The 15,754-nt window shown below is 41.8% G+C and overlaps 1 protein-coding gene across 1 annotated transcript in view; it reads left to right on the top strand.

The window, feature by feature from the left end:
• Positions 1 to 15,754, top strand: part of LOC103085585 (SLIT-ROBO Rho GTPase-activating protein 1) — a gene marked incomplete at its 3' end in the record, with an annotated part of 235,377 nt that overhangs the window by 124,545 nt on the left and 95,078 nt on the right. Inside the window, exons 2-3 of the mRNA XM_007450191.1 lie at positions 7,829 to 8,024; positions 15,130 to 15,292. Coding sequence (XP_007450253.1) covers positions 7,829 to 8,024; positions 15,130 to 15,292 — 359 coding nt within the window. The remainder of the gene's footprint in view (positions 1 to 7,828; positions 8,025 to 15,129; positions 15,293 to 15,754) is intronic.

Below are 15,754 nucleotides of genomic sequence, written 5' to 3'. Positions count from 1 at the left end.
CAAAAAAAAAAAAAAAAAAAAAGAATTATCATTTTCAGTTATTTAAAGAACTACTTTTCCATTCCCCAGATTTGCATAGCCTTCCGAATTTTACATATCCTTTAGATGCAGTGCAGGGCCAACTACCTCTGAAGCTATCACTGATGAAGGCCCCAGCTCTGGCCCATAGTCTTTTCTTTTCTGAAAGCCCTTTAGTCTGTGTAGTTGACACCATCAAATCTAGAACTTGTATTTTACTTTTTTCAATCCATATTATATGATAATTGGCCAAAACAGTGTTTGACATGATGAGGAAGTCTTTGTATATCTCATCTCATTGAAGCCTTCTATTGCCTTTGGGAGGCGAATATGGCAGTTAGGATTAGCGATCATTTTGCAGTTGAGGAAACATGAGTTCCACAGAGATGGTTACTCTTCCTAGGTCCTACTCCTAACTGGAACTGACGTCCTGATACTCTGTATTCTACCCCGTATTTGCCTTGTGCATAAATCTTGTCTTCTGATCTCAAGTCCGCTAACTCTTCAAAGACCTTTTCTGATGGTAACCCCACATTCCAGGTTCCACTTATGAGAAACTTAGTTGCTAATTCACTCATGTACTAGAGGAGAATTGTCCTATAGATGAGCCACATTTCCAATTTTAAATTTTCTTTAGCAGTCACATTTTTTTTAAAAAAAGGAGATGAACAGGTGATATTAATTTTAACATCTTTTTATAACCAAAATATGTAAAATTTTTAATTCTAACATTAACTAATATAAAAAATATTAATGAGACACTTTTATGTTCTTTTTTTTCCCCACACTAAGATTTTGAGGTCCTCTGTGTATTTTACACTTAGAGCACATCTCAGTTTGGAGCAGCCACATTTCAGGCGCTCAGTGTGACAGATGGCTGCATATTGGGCAGCAGAGCTTTTTTCCTACAATGTGGGTGACAATCAGCTTCTCCTCTCTGATAACAGATAACATGGACATACTCATTAGTTCCACACCAGATGACAGAAATGAGTGATTCATAACTAATTAAAATAATAGGCTTAGGCAGAGAAAAACATGGATACCATTCATTCTTGTGAGGGTTTTTGTCGGTGGTGTTGGTTTGTTTTGCCCAATAATTCATAATTCAAATGAGGACCCCTATAGCTTACAAAGGAAAGAATTTAATAAGGTATAGGATGCATAGCCTTTCATTTCATTTATTCATTTATTTGTGCTGTGTTCTAGAATGCAGATCTGATCATGTGTCTTTCTTGTTCAAAATTGTTCAATTCCTCCCAACTGGTGTTTCCTACAGTTGCCCAGTGGTAAGATTCACCTGGGTACTTAGTTGAGATCCTCTGTTCCCGGTCCTGTCAGACCAACAGAATCAAAATATCCAGCTGAGGGACCTGGACACAGGTATTTTTAGTAATCACCCCTGGTGGCTCCTATCATCAAGCCAGTTGGGGAAACTGGCCTAAAAGACAAAATTTTACTCCTTAGTCTACCGTGTGGGATCCTTTCTGACCTAGCCCATGACTAGACCCATTACCCAGCCAGAGTTCGGTTTTAGCACAGAGAAGCACTTGGCAAGGTACTCTTCCTGTGCTTTCCTCCTGCCTGTGCTTGTGTTCTTTCAGCCTGGGATGCCCTTCCCCTTTGTGTCTGCCAGCACACTGCTGTGTCCCCCTCAGCATCACCCCCTCGGCGTTTGCCTCTTTTCCCGACACACCTCCTCCCATTGCTCCTTGACATTGGTAAATCAAGGCCCTGAAGGTCACTAGCTCTCACTATCTGTTTGTCTTGGCTGTCTTCTCACTGAGGGATGGGGCTTATGATTTCCAGTCTGTTATTAGAGCCACTTAGAAGGGAGTCTGCCACAAGGAAATAGTCAATAAATATTTTTCTAGTGAAAGCCTGCTGATACTAGTAATAATAACATCTCCATCTGTTTCATAGTGGTTTACAGATTGCAGCATGCTTTTCACTTACATCATCTCATTTAATTCACCACAGCCTCATGAGGTGGAACTCTCATTTTTCGAGATGTTAAGCAACTTGCCCCATGTCATGTGACTTGTAATAGGTGACACCGTAACTCCAACATGGGTCCATAACGTGCAGAGTGTAAAAGAAGCATAAATCTTGGGTTCAGATTTCTAGTGAAATGAAGAAACGGCCTTTGCTTATTCAATCTATTCACACACAAAAAGAAATTAATAAAGTTCATTCACGTTTATGGATTTTTTTTTTTTTGCTCCAAATTTCTAGCCTTTTTAGCATATTTCTTTTTAATTAATTAATTAATTAATTTATTGGCCACGTTGGGTGTTCGTTGCTGCGCGCGGGCTTTCTCTAGTTGCGGCGAGCGGGGGCTACTCTTCGTTGTGGTGCGCGGGCTTCTCATTGCGGTGGCTTCTCTTGTTGCGGAGCACGGGCCTTAGGTGCACCGGCTTCAGTAGTTGTGGCTCATGGGCTCTAGAACACAGGCTTACCAGTTGTGGCACATGGGCTTAGTTGTTCTGCAGCATGTGGGATCTTACCGGACCAGGGCTCGAACCCGTGTCCCCTGCATTGGCAGGCAGATTCTTAACCACGGCGCCACCAGGGAAGTCCCAGCATGTTTCACAGAAGTTTGCACCTAGTGTTTAGCTAATCAGTAGCTGCAAGATTATATAAATATTCACATCAGCAATGATTACGTGAACAATTGACGGAACCAGTTAGTCTAATTGGGTTCTTCTCTTTAAAGATATTCCAGTGGTTCTTACCTGGTATTTGGGAGAATTCCTTATAGCCCACAGGTAAAGGTACTGATAAATCCACACGCAATGTAGACTTTTTTGACATCATAAGGAAGGTCTGACGAAACAAGACTATGAAATAATTGAGATGGTCTTTGATGCTTTAGAAGTGTTGCTGTGTTTTTATTTTTTGCTGGATGATCACTAGTATCACACCCAGTCTATCAGTTTTATGCCCTAGTCCTAACCATTCAGTAGCATATTAGAGAAACAGCCCAGCCTGGCCTCAGTCTTTCCGTGAAACATGCATCACACTCTGTGGTCTCACACAGATTTATTTTAAGGGTTCGGACTTCCCTTTATCAGAGCAATAGCAAGAAATACCTCCATTTCCTCCTTTCCTAGGCAATTCCATTTTATTTGGTAAGTATTAGTCAATATTTCTGTAGCTTAGAGGAACTATTTCAATTTTTTAAACAAATTAATTGAGTAGTTTGAAAGCATAGTCTTTTTGTGTGTTATTCTTGTTGGATTATTGATGTTGATTCATCCTGTGGTGATGCTCTGGTAGAACAGAAATTAAATAAGTCATTTAAAAAAAAACAGTAAATTTTAGCTCCTTTAAAATGGCCATTATTAGTATTTAGTAGGTCCTGCCCTAGATTTAAATAATAGCTGCTTGGAGCCTCCTCAGAGATGGCATTTTTCTGCCTGAAAGAGTTTGCGCTGTTTTATGCAGTTGTCTGGGAGTCATGGTGATAAGCCCCTCCTGATGTTCTATTAGGTAAATTTTTTCTATACCATTAGAAATTGTAATAATTAATGTACAAATGATGCTAGCCAGTAATTAAATTTACTATTCTGACTCACAGATATATTCAGGATGAAATTAAAATATTGAAGCAAGAGCCATTTTGTGAAGACATCATTTTAAAGTGCTTGCCCATATGTTGTAAAATTTGATAAACTACTAAAAAGTATGAGGTATGGAAATAGGAGGACTCATTTTTTTATTATTATTATTTTACTTATTTATTTATTTGGCTGCGCCGGGTCTTAGTTTCGGCAAGCGGGATCTTTGATCTTCGTTGCGGCACGTGGGATCTAGTTCCCTGACCAGGGAGCGAACCCGGGCCCTCTGTATTGGAAGTGCGCGGTCTTAGCCACTGGACCGCCAGGGAAGTCCCAAGGAGTCATTTTGTTGTTACTACTGTTACCATTCTCAGAAATGTCTCAACCAAAATTTCAATGAATTGTGATATGGCAGTCTGTTGTTTTTTATATAACAGCTATATTGTGATATGTTATATATCATTCAATATACCCATTTAAAGTGTACAATTAACTGTTTTTTAGTGTACTCACTGTTTTATAACTGTCACCACAATCACTTTTTGAACATTTTCATCACCCCCCCCCCAAAAAAAACCCTGCACCCCTTATCAGTCACTTCCCATTTTCCCCAACACCTCCAGCCCTAGTCAACACCTAATCTACTTTCTGTTTCTGTGGATTAGTCTCTTTTGGACATTTCACATTAATGTAATCACACTTTCCATGAGTGACTACTTTTATTCACTAAGTTTATATTTTCAATATAAGCATGAAACTATATCTCATTTTGGCTATATCTCATTTTGTTTTTCTGTTCCATGTTGATGGACATTTAGATTATTTCCACTTTTCAGCTGTTAAGAATCATGCTGCCGTAACCATTTGTCTATATGTTTTGTGGGAAATGTGTTTTCTCTTGGGTATATACCTAGGAGTAGATTTGTTAAGTCTATGTCAACCTTTTGAGGAACTGCCACATTGTTTTACAAAGTGGCTGTACCATTTTACATTCCTACCAGCAGTGTATGAGGGTTCCAGTTTCTCCACCCTTCACCAACACTTGTGTCTTTGATTACAGCCATCCTAGTGGATGTGAAGTGGTATCTCATTGTGCTTTTGATTTCCTTGTGATCTTTTCCTCATTTGTCCTAAACTTTTCTAAATTAAAAGATAATCAAACAAATTCTCTCCGATTTTTGGAGCATACTTTTTGTTCTGTCCCTCCACTTTTCCCACTATTGAAAATGTTGCCAGTGTCCTATTTTGACTGGAAAATTACAGATAATGTGAAATAACATTTACTCCCTGCAAAATGAGGATGGGATTGTAACTGTTTAAAATAGAGTCCTCCGGGGCTTCCCTGGTGGCGCAGTGGTTGAGAGTCCGCCTGCCAGTGCAGGGGACACGGGTTCGTGCCCCAGTCCGAGAAGATCCCACATGCCGCGGAGCGCCTGGGCCCGTGAGCCATGGCTGCTGAGCCTGTGCGTCCGGAGCCTGTGCTCCGCAACGGGAGAGGCCACAGCAGTGAGAGGCCCGCGTACCACAAAAAAAAAATTTTTTAATTAAAAATAAATAAAATAGAGTCCTCCTTCTCAAAACTCCCTAGTTCTTGATTTTAAACCCTGAAGGAAGCAAGCAAGAGAAAATCTAAGAATGAGATCCAAGAAGGAAGCCCATATAATTTTTGTGTACTTGTACAAAAACAAAAAGAACAATGGAAGAGTAACTTTACATATTGTTATAAAACCTAAGAATAAAAAGGAAATAGCCCATTCACCACATACTGGATTTAATAAGAAAAGGCAAGAATAAAGCAAGTAATACTTAGACACACCATGAGCTAAGCTTTTAAATAATATACATGTTTTTATAATAAAAGTTTTTTTATAATAAAATTGAAAAAAGGAGGGGGGGGGAGAAACAAAACAAAACAGAACTCATTGACAGCCAAAGACGACTGATTTTTTTTTTTTCACTTAGCACAGCAAGATGTGCTAAAATTACTTCATCAAAAAAGACTTCCTGGATGAGAAATGCCCCCACCCTTGATTTTTTTTTTTTTTCTTTATGAAAGAAAACTAGGTCTGTATTTGTGGGGGGGGGGGAGTTTGGCAGACATGCTGATTATAATACTGTATTGAAAAATATTTACTTTGATGGACTAAAAACCAGCTGCTGTTCGTCGTAGTTAAAAGCCCGTAATAATGTCTTCGCTTTGGTGTTCCCCACACTTTTATGAGATTAAGAATAGGATCCCCCAATCTCCAAGTGGAGAAACCAAGAGAGGACGGTTGAGAAATGCTTTCCCATCTTCCCCCGGGACTCCCCCAAAACCATGTTGCTTGGACATGAGCTTATTGAGATCAGAGACCTTGTTTCATAGTTACTGTATCTTCTTTGCCAGGATATAGGCCTGGCACACTGTAGGTACTTAAAACATGTTGCACGGATGAAAGGCAGGCAGAAGCGTTCAATTAATTGACGGACGGACCTGGGTTAGAGGTCCTGCGGGTGCCACTTACAAGCTGAAGTCTCTACGTGAAGTATGTTATCTCATTAAACCTCAGTTTCCTCTTTGCAAAATGAGGATAATACTAGTATCCACTTCATTAGGGTGTAGAACAGCAAGCATTTGATTGTTATTAGCTGTTAAGTTGAGCAAATTTCCTGACTCCTCATTCAGAACTGGATGGCTGTGCTGTTAATGAGCCTGATTACACATGGTCAAGTATGTGAATACATACTGTCGGCTCAGTCTTTGAGAAGAAGCATGGGAAGAAATTGAGGAGCTGTTATTTGGACATCAGTTTCTTAAACTCCACTGAATTAGATTCAGCCCTCACTTTTAGGGAATAATGCACCCGACACTGGGAAGGATGAAATAAAGAAGTTTTCCAGTATGAATATTCTTGTCTTTGGATGTTAGCCCTGAGTCTCAGAACAAAAACAAGTCAGTAGTTAATAGTTACTGTATCTTATTTTCCAAAACACACATGGTTCATTGTTACAGTCATTTGCAGATAGTTTTGCATGACACACTTTTGCTTTTGTGTTTCTACTAAATCACTAAATGACTAACCTTCCTGTTCCTAATGTATTAAAATTGTCAAAGGATTCTTTTCAGATAAATGTGTCGATAAGGCTTAGTTTGAGCAATGGGGAAAAAGTGAAAGCCAAGTGAAGAGCTCTTGATCTTGTGATCAGGATAATAAAGTGGAATCCAAGGATTGCCCCATAATGAATGGATTATTTGGATATAAAAGGAAATTATTTTTAGGTGTGGCATTCCTATAAACCCTGAAGCTATGTGTTTTACAAACTAGAAATTTATGCACTAAATAAAAATTACCAGATGTCAGTGTTTGTATGTGCCAACTGGCAAAGAAATTGAGAAGGTTCAGAAGTCTGGAAGAAATGATGCTCACTTCTTTGCCATTCAAACTCAAAAAGGATAGTTGAGGTGAAATGCTGTTTAAAAAACTACAGTGTCGGGCTTCCCTCGTGGCGCAGTGGTTGAGAGTCCACCTGCCGATGCAGGGGACGCGGGTTCGTGCCCCGGTCCGGGAGGATCCCACATGCCGCGGAGCGGCTGGGCCCGTGAGCCATGGCCGCTGAGCCTGCGCGTCCGGAGTCTGTGCTCCACAACGGGAGAGGCCACAACAGTGAGAGGCCCGCGTACCACAAAAAAACACAAAACAAAAAAACAAAAAAAGCTACAGTGTCCTCAGCTACCCAAAGATGTCACGTGTTACAAATTGTTATCTGAAAGGCTTTCATTTTTTTCCCCCCTCATGACTCCACGCATGTTTGTGGCATTGCAAATGTAATCCATGTTTCTATTCTAATTTTTTTTTTTTTTTCGGTACACGGGCCTCTCACCGCCGTGGCCTCTCCCGTTGCGGAGCACAGGCTCCGGACGCATAGGCTCAGCGGCCATGGCTCACGGGCCCAGCCACTCCGCGGTATGTGGGATCCTCCCGGACTGGGGCATGAACCCATGTCCCCTGCATCGGCAGGCGGACTCTCAACCACTGCGCCACCAGGGAAGCCCTCTATTCTAATTTATTACATTCTTTCCAGAGGCTTATCTCATTCTTTTACAGGGTCAGCAGATATCTTATTTAAAGACCCAACCTGAGCACAGCAGCCTGGTAAAGGTCCAATACAGAGCTAAATGTATAATAGGATTCATTATTTTTATCTTGCACATACCAGCACACCTCAGTAATTTTCATGAAATCATCAAATGGATTCTCTTCTGTCCTTAGAAATTCGAGCTCAACTGGTAGAACAACAGAAATGCCTGGAGCAGCAAACAGAGATGCGAGTTCAGCTTCTGCAGGACCTGCAAGATTTCTTCCGGAAAAAAGCCGAAATTGAGACGGAATATTCTCGGAACCTAGAAAAGTTAGCAGAAAGGTTCATGGCAAAAACAAGAAGCACTAAGGATCATCAGCAGTACAAGTAAGAGGGACTTGCCTCAAATTCACCTTTCCAAGGGGATATCCTATCTTTTTACCACCCTTATTGGTTTTAGAATTTTCCATTTTTGTCTGAAAAGTTGTTGATTGATATATCCCCATAGATAAAAGCAACCCTCTGCATTTATAATTTATGAGCATAAATGTATTACATTTTAAACTAACAGTATTCTCTTGACATGTTTCTCTTTACAATAAATACACTAGGAGTTGTTGTTTAACACAGGTAGGTATTTGGATGGGCAAATTTTAAATAGCTGATTCTTCAAGCAAAGACCTCAAGATTTCTGTATAGTGATCTTACATGAAAATAAGCAGTGAGGGTTGCTTAAATTTATATCCCACCCCCCAATCATGCTTGTGGTCATTGCAGTTGATACTGACTTAAAACAAGGGCTTTTGGTAAAATGCATACAATCTAGCTTAATTAAACCTTATATTAATTGCACAGTTGACCCTTGAAGAACACTGGAGTTAGGGGCACCAATCCCCTGCACAGTTGAAAGTCCACATACTGCTATCTCTGCCTCAAAAATAAAGGGATTGATAAATGAGTCACCTAAAGGCAGGAAGCTGAAACAGTTATGGACAGATCAGGACTCAAACCCAAGTTCTACATATTGTGATCTCTAACTGAACAGAAACTTTCCCCCGCATCTAGTTAATTTAAGGATGTAATGAAAATAGAGGTACTATGTTTCTTTTATATAAATTTATTTTTTATTTTTATTTTTGGCTGCGCTGGGTCTTTGTTGCTGTGCGCGGGCTTTCTCTAGTTGCGGCTAGCAGGGGCTACTCTTTGTTGCGGAGCACGGGCCCTAGGTGCACGAGCTTCAGTAGTTGTGGCTCGCAGGCTGTAGAGCGCAAGCTCAGTAGTTGCGGCGCACAGGCTTAGTTGCTCCGCGGCATGTGGGATCTTCCCGGACCAGGGTTCGAACCCGTGTCCCCTTCATTGGCAGGCGGACTTCTAAGCACTGTGCCACCAGGGAAGTCCCACAGGGACTATATTTATTGAAAAACATCTGTGTAAGTAGACCTGCACAGTTCAAACCTATGTTCACTGTCATCTATACTTCATTTGTTTAAAAAAAGATACATGCAGGTTTTTCTGATGAGATTTACTTTAGAATTTAAATCTGAGACACAAGTAGGCAGACAACTCCAGTAGAGTATACAAGGGCTCTCACGGGGTAGATGCCAGGGACAGACCTGACAGAAATCCATTCTGCAGTGGAGGTGGGGACAGCAGGGTCCAGGAAAGGTCCTGGAAGAAGTGATACGTAAGTGAAGACCTGAAGGGCTAGTTGGCCAGTAAAGGGACCAGAGCAAGAGGTTCAGGCAAGGGGAACATCACTCATAAGAGACCAGAAGGGAAGGGGTGTAGGGTAGCTTTGCAGAGCAGAAAGTAGGCCGGTGGGAGTGAGTAGCAAGGTGGTGAGCTGTGTGGCGCCCACTGTACATTGTGCCAGATCATGGAGGCCTGTGGATCATACCAGGAAGTTTGGACTTTATCCTAAGGGCCTGAGAAGGCTTCGTAGAGTTTTAAGTAGAAAGAAGACCGGCTTACACCTGCATTTTGAGATGATGACAAAGACCGTAGATAGGATTGGGGGCTGGAGGAGGACACAGTCAAGGGAGGGAGACCAGGTGGAAGACCCTCACCATAATGGCATGAACTGGCAACACTGCAGGTAGAAAGCAATAGACTTGTTTAGGAGATACGAAAAAGACCTCCCAGTCTTTCATTTCTGGAAATACAATGAACTAGATAATATGAAAAATACTTGTGCTGTAAAACTCCTGGAAATGCTGACATCACTTTAAATGTATAACTGAACTCAGGAAAGTAAGGGAAATTTCCAGGTGCCAAAAAAGGAAAAGGGAATTGAAAACTTGCGTGGTGATTATATCACCCCTTAGTCCCACGTGGGGACAGAAGACGAGGCTAATGCAAGGTAGGGAGCTGGAAGGGAGGACTTCCCCATCGCCAGTCCTATTGCATTGCATCACAGCCTAAAGTCAGGAGCAACAGAACTACTATCTCAGTGAGATGGTAGAACAGAAAGCCACTCGCCCACGCACACAGGGGACAACAAGGAGGCCCGTCTGCTCAGCCTGGGCTCCAAATGGAAGGGGGTTGCAGAGAAGCGCATCTTAGCCTTCACCATTGGCTTTGCAGTTTCATTTTACACCCTTCTGTGGCCTTGGATCCTACATAAAAAGTAGGGTAGGGACTTCCCCGGTGGTGCAGTGGTTAAGAATCCGCCTGCCAATGCAGGGGACACGGGTTCGAGCCCTGGTTCAGGAAGATCCCACATGCCGCAGAGCAGCTAAGCCCCTGCGCCACAACTACTGAGCCTGCGCTCCTAGAGCCCATGCTCCGCAACAAGAGAAGCCACCGCAGTGAGAAGCCCATGCACCACAACCAAGAGTGGCCCCTGCTCGCCGCAACTAGAGAAAGCCCGAGCACAGCAATGAAGACCCAATGCAGCCAAAAATAAAATTAACAAAAAAAGAAAGGGTAGGTTTTTTGAGAAACCTCCATACTGTTTTCCACAGTCGCTACACCAATTTACATTCCCACCAACAGTATAGAAGGGTTCCCTTTCCTCCACACCCTCGCCAACATTTGTTATTTGTGTTCTTTTTGATGATGGCCATTCTGACACTACAGTGAGATGGTATCTCATCATAGTTTTTTTTTTTTTAATTTATTTATTTATTTATTTTTGGCTGTGTTGGGTCTTCGTTTCTGTGCAAGGGCTTTCTCTAGTTGCGGCGAGTGGGGGGCCGCTCTTCATCACAGCGCGCGGGCCTCTCACTGTTGTGGCCTCTCTTGTTGCGGAGCATAGGCTCCAGACGTGCAGGCTCAGTAGTTGTGGCTCACGGGCCCAATTGCTCCCCGGCATGTGGGATCTTCCCAGACCAGGGCTCGAACTCGTGTCCCCTGCATTGGCAGGCAGATTCTTAACCACTGTGCCACCAAGGAAGCCCTCATCGTAGTTTTGATTTCCATTTCCTTGATGATTAGCAATGTTGAGCATCTTTTCATGTGCCTGTTGGCCATTTGCATTTCCTTTTTCGCAATTCCACTCCTGGGTATATATCACAAAAAAAAACACACTAATGCAAAAAGATACATGCACCCCAATATTCATAGCAGCATTATTTACAATTGCCAGGGTATGGAAACAACCTATGTGTCCATGAACAGATGAATGGATAAAGAAGCTGTGTTAAATATGCACAATGGAATACTGCTCAGCCATAAAAAATAATGAAATATTGCCATTTGCAGCAACATGGATGGACTTGGAGGGTATTATGCTAAGTGAAATCAGTCAGACAAAGACAAATACTGTATGATATCACTTATATGTGGAATCTAAAAAATACAACAAACTGGGCTTCCCTGGTGGCACAGTGGTTCAGAGTCTGCCTGCCGATGCAGGGGACACGGGTTCGTGCCCCGGTCCGGGAAGATCCCACATGCTGCGGAGCGGCCAGACCCATGAGCCATGGCCGCTGAGCCTGCGCGTCCGGAGCCTGTGCTCCGCAACGGGAGAGGCCTCAACAGTGAGAGGCCCGTGTACCCCCCCAAAAAAAACAAAAACAAAAACAAACTAGTGAATATAATAAGGAAGAAGCAGACTCACAGATACAGAGAAAAAACTAGTGGTTACCAGTGCAGAGATGGAAGTGGGGAGGGGCAACCTGGGGGAAGGGGATTAAGAGGTACAAACTATTATGTATAAAATAAGCTACAAGGATATATTGTACAACACGGGGAATATAGCCAATATTTTATGATAACTATAAATGGAGTGCAACCTTTAAAAATTGTGAATCACTATATTGTACACCTGTAACTTACATGATATTGTACATCAACTCTACGTCAATAAAAAAATTTTTCTAACCCTTCTCATCATAAAAAAAAGGTAGGAACTTTTGCAGAAAAAAAGGAAGTAGGGGTCCTTTTGCAGAAGCAAATGCAGAGCTATTCTGGGTAGGGAATACTTTTTTAATTTTTATTTTTGGGTGACTTTAACCTCTGGTGTTGGTCAGCATAGAAATAAATTTTGGTGATAGTTCCCAGGGTGAGCAAATATCAAATGTGCTTGACAGAGACTGGAGCCAGTACTAGATCCTCATTTATAGAAACTGTCCCTTTTTAAAAGTGATTGCAAATAAGAAGACAGCCCATTTATACATTCAGTAAATATTTTTGAATGTCTCCTTCTGTGTTCTGTACTTGGTAATCTCTAGTGAACTGAAAACATGGATGGGCCCATGCACCCTAGTCTGATCCTGAGTGGGTCAGCTGCCACCTTTTGTTCCTCCTGGTTTTTTCACTAGTTTTCTTCAAAAGGTAGGCAGCTCGGAATTTTCCTTGAGTAAGTTTATTATTGACTACAGAACTGAAGATAAGGTAATAAGTCTACAGAAAGGACAAACCAGGGTTAGGGGGGAATAAATCAAAGACAGCCCTTTAGGAAAGAGTCAAACAGACCTGGTTTGAATACTGCTCTACTGTGTGACTTTGGTCAAGTTGCTTAACCTTTCTGAGCCTTGGTTTCCTAACTTGTAAAATGAGATTTTATGACGAGTAAATGAGAAACGTAACAAATCGTTGATGTGATTAATAGCTGACATGGGGTATGCACTCAGTATTCCTTCTCTTCCCGAAACAAATGTTAAATCTTTAGCACCTTTACTTTACCAGTCATTTAAGCTGGGCTGTGGAGTCTAGCTCTTACTCAGTTTTGGGATGCTTGTTGTGTAGGATAATCCTTGGCCTAAAGTTGCCATAGCATGGTAGAAAGACCAAGGCTTGGATCAGCCTCCCTGGACTCAGAGACTTTCTCTGACACCAGCTTTGGTCTTGAGCAAATCGTGCCTTGCTAAAGCTTAAGTTCTCTTATTGATAGAGGGGATACAAAGCATCTCTGCCTTAAGTTGTAGTGGTAAGGATTAGGTAGAGTTAGTGTGTGTAAAGTCTTTAGACCAGCCACTAGATGAAAATCGCTAACTTTACACAGCACTTACTGTGAATCTAAGGCATTCTAGTAAGCCCTAAAAATATATATATTAACTCAAATAATCCTCATAATCTTATGAGATCGATACTGTTGCTTTACCCATTTTACAAATGAAGTAACGGAGGCACAGAGGGGTTTAAATAATTTGGCCAAGATCTCCTAGGTAATTGTTCTGGGATTTGAAGCGAGGCAGTATAGATCCATATTCCATGCTCTTGACTTGTGAGCTCAGTAGGTGCTCAGTAAATGATAGCTTAGCCGCCTCTGTTGTTTTTGTTGTTGTCGATACTGTTATCACTTACTATTAAGGCAATAAAAAGTGTTTGTTCAATGAATGAAATAACATTTATTTAATGCTGACCATGGGCAGGGCCCTGTGGATACAAAAAAGTATGAAATGTTCTCAAAGAACTTATGGGTTACTTTATCATAAAGGATATACAGAAAAGTTAATATAAGATAACATTTACCTCTTGGGCTGGGCGGCTAGAGAATGTCAGTGGAAAGGCTTCAGTATTCTTCCATAGAACCATTGCCCCTTCCTTGCCCGATGGCTTTGAGAGAAAAGGAGGGTTCTTTAGATTGGGGGTGTAATTCTTAATGTGCCACAGCTGGGAGAGTGGGAGGCTTCTCTTCTGGGTATAAGTGCTGGGACCCTAGATCAGGGGTTTCTTCCCTTACATCCATCCATACTTCTGTGGTCTACTTCCTCTTTCTTTTAGAGAGGGTTTTGACTGATGCAGGGTTAAATCCTGAATCCGAAGGACGTAAGGGCTGAAAGTCCTTCTTTAATCATTTTTCTTATTTAATTAGTATTCAGAATCATAAGTCATCATGAATATTAGGAGGATAACATGTCTGATAAAATAGCACTAGTGTCCCTGAGTTAGGATAAACATTCTGTGCCATTTTGCCATTTAGAGTTAGGGGGTTTTTTTGTTTGTTTTTTGTTTTTGCGGTGCGCGGGCCTCTTTTTGCCATTTAGAGTTAGGGGGTTTTTTTGTTTGTTTTTTGTTTTTGCGGTACGCGGGCCTCTCACTGTTGTGGCCTCTCCCGTTGCGGAGCACAGGCCCCGGACGCACAGGCTCAGCGGCCATGGCTCACGGGCCCAGCCGCTCCGCGGCATGTGGGATCCTTCCAGACCGGGGCACGAACCTGCGTCCTCTGCATCGGCAGGCAGACTCTGAACCACTGCGCCACCAGGGAAGCCCTAGAGTTAGGTTTTTAAAGTAAAAAAAACAAAAAGCAAACATTGTACTTTTTTTTTTTTTTAAAGCAGTAATATCCCCGTTGGTCACTGCTTTTGTTTGGAGTTTTTCTTTAAAACTTTTTACAAGTTGCCCTTTGTGGTTTATATTCACTTTTCACTTTATTATGTAGAATCAAACAAGGAGTGGTTACAAATCTGAAATAACTTAATGGGTTTAAAAAGGAGATGTGACATGTCATAAGCCAGTAAACTTCTTGGTTCTATTCACAAGCCCTGCGACAATCCTGTAAAGTTCTGCTTCCCAGGAACACTTTTTGGGAGGCTGGAGGTTAAGTATCAGGGGATTAGTAAATCGTCCTCACATTTATGTTCCATGGAAAGTATACCTAGCCAAATTTCTTTCCAACAGCAGACTGGACATTTCAGAGCACACTTTGCGTTCAGTGGCAAACCACAGTCTGTCTGTGAGACAGTAGTCAATAGATTTTTATGTAAACATAAACTGCTTTCTTCAATGGGGTGTTTAAAGCTAAAGGCCTGCCTTAGTACTGTATATGTTAGGGTCACATGCCCTTGTCAGGAGTGTGGGTTTTGACTGGTGTTCTCGGTTCGAGTTGTTTCTTCCAAGGCTAGGGGAATTGCTGGCTGGGTGCCTTCGCAGCCTGGAAGACTGTTCTGCTGGCTCTGGAGTGTCTTGCTATGAGCAATGCTCAGAGAAGAAAGAACAGGGACGATGCCCATCTGTTGTGGCTCCTAGTTTGCCTTGGTGACTTTCCCTTAGCTGATTGGGGCAGCTTTGAACCTGATGGTAATTCTCTCTCTCCTTCACTCCTTAGGAAAGACCAGAACTTGTTGTCTCCAGTGAACTGCTGGTATTTGCTCCTGAACCAAGTGAGACGAGAAAGCAAAGACCACGCAACCTTGAGTGACATCTATCTGAACAATGTGATTATGCGTTTCATGCAGATAAGTGAGGATTCCACCAGGATGTTTAAAAAGGTATCCTCCATCAATCCTGCCAGAGTGTCCTTCCTATAACCACTGAGCCTGTAACCAAGACTGAGAAGGGTCTGCTGCCTTAATGACTTAATTGTATTCAATAAATATTAGGCTCAAAAAATAAATAAGTGAACAGATATTTTAAAGATACAGAACAAAAAGTTAAATCGCTGCTCTCTTGGGAAAATGTTGTCACAGTTTTTTTTCTTATTCCCACCAGACTAGCAGCAGAAGCTGTGAGAGAGTGACAGGAAAAAAATTCCCCACGGCACGGAAAATTCAGTCCCTTACATGCCAGAGAGCTTCCTCCTTCCCAAATCCACTTTAAAAAAGAAAAAGGAACTGGGCTTTTAAGGCTTCATATCATTGTTACCAGTCTCAGCCAGCTCTCAGCAATTTTTTTTGTTGTTTGGACATCTTTGTTGAGAACAATAACAAAATTGGACCATTTCCTGTGTAGGG

The sequence above is a fragment of the Lipotes vexillifer genome, unplaced genomic scaffold (assembly GCF_000442215.2).
Source record: "Lipotes vexillifer unplaced genomic scaffold, Lipotes_vexillifer_v1.1 scaffold837, whole genome shotgun sequence".
Lineage (NCBI taxonomy): Eukaryota > Metazoa > Chordata > Mammalia > Artiodactyla > Lipotidae > Lipotes > Lipotes vexillifer.
Note: the sequence above shows the minus strand (reverse complement) of the source record. Positions and strands in the feature narration are given on the sequence as shown.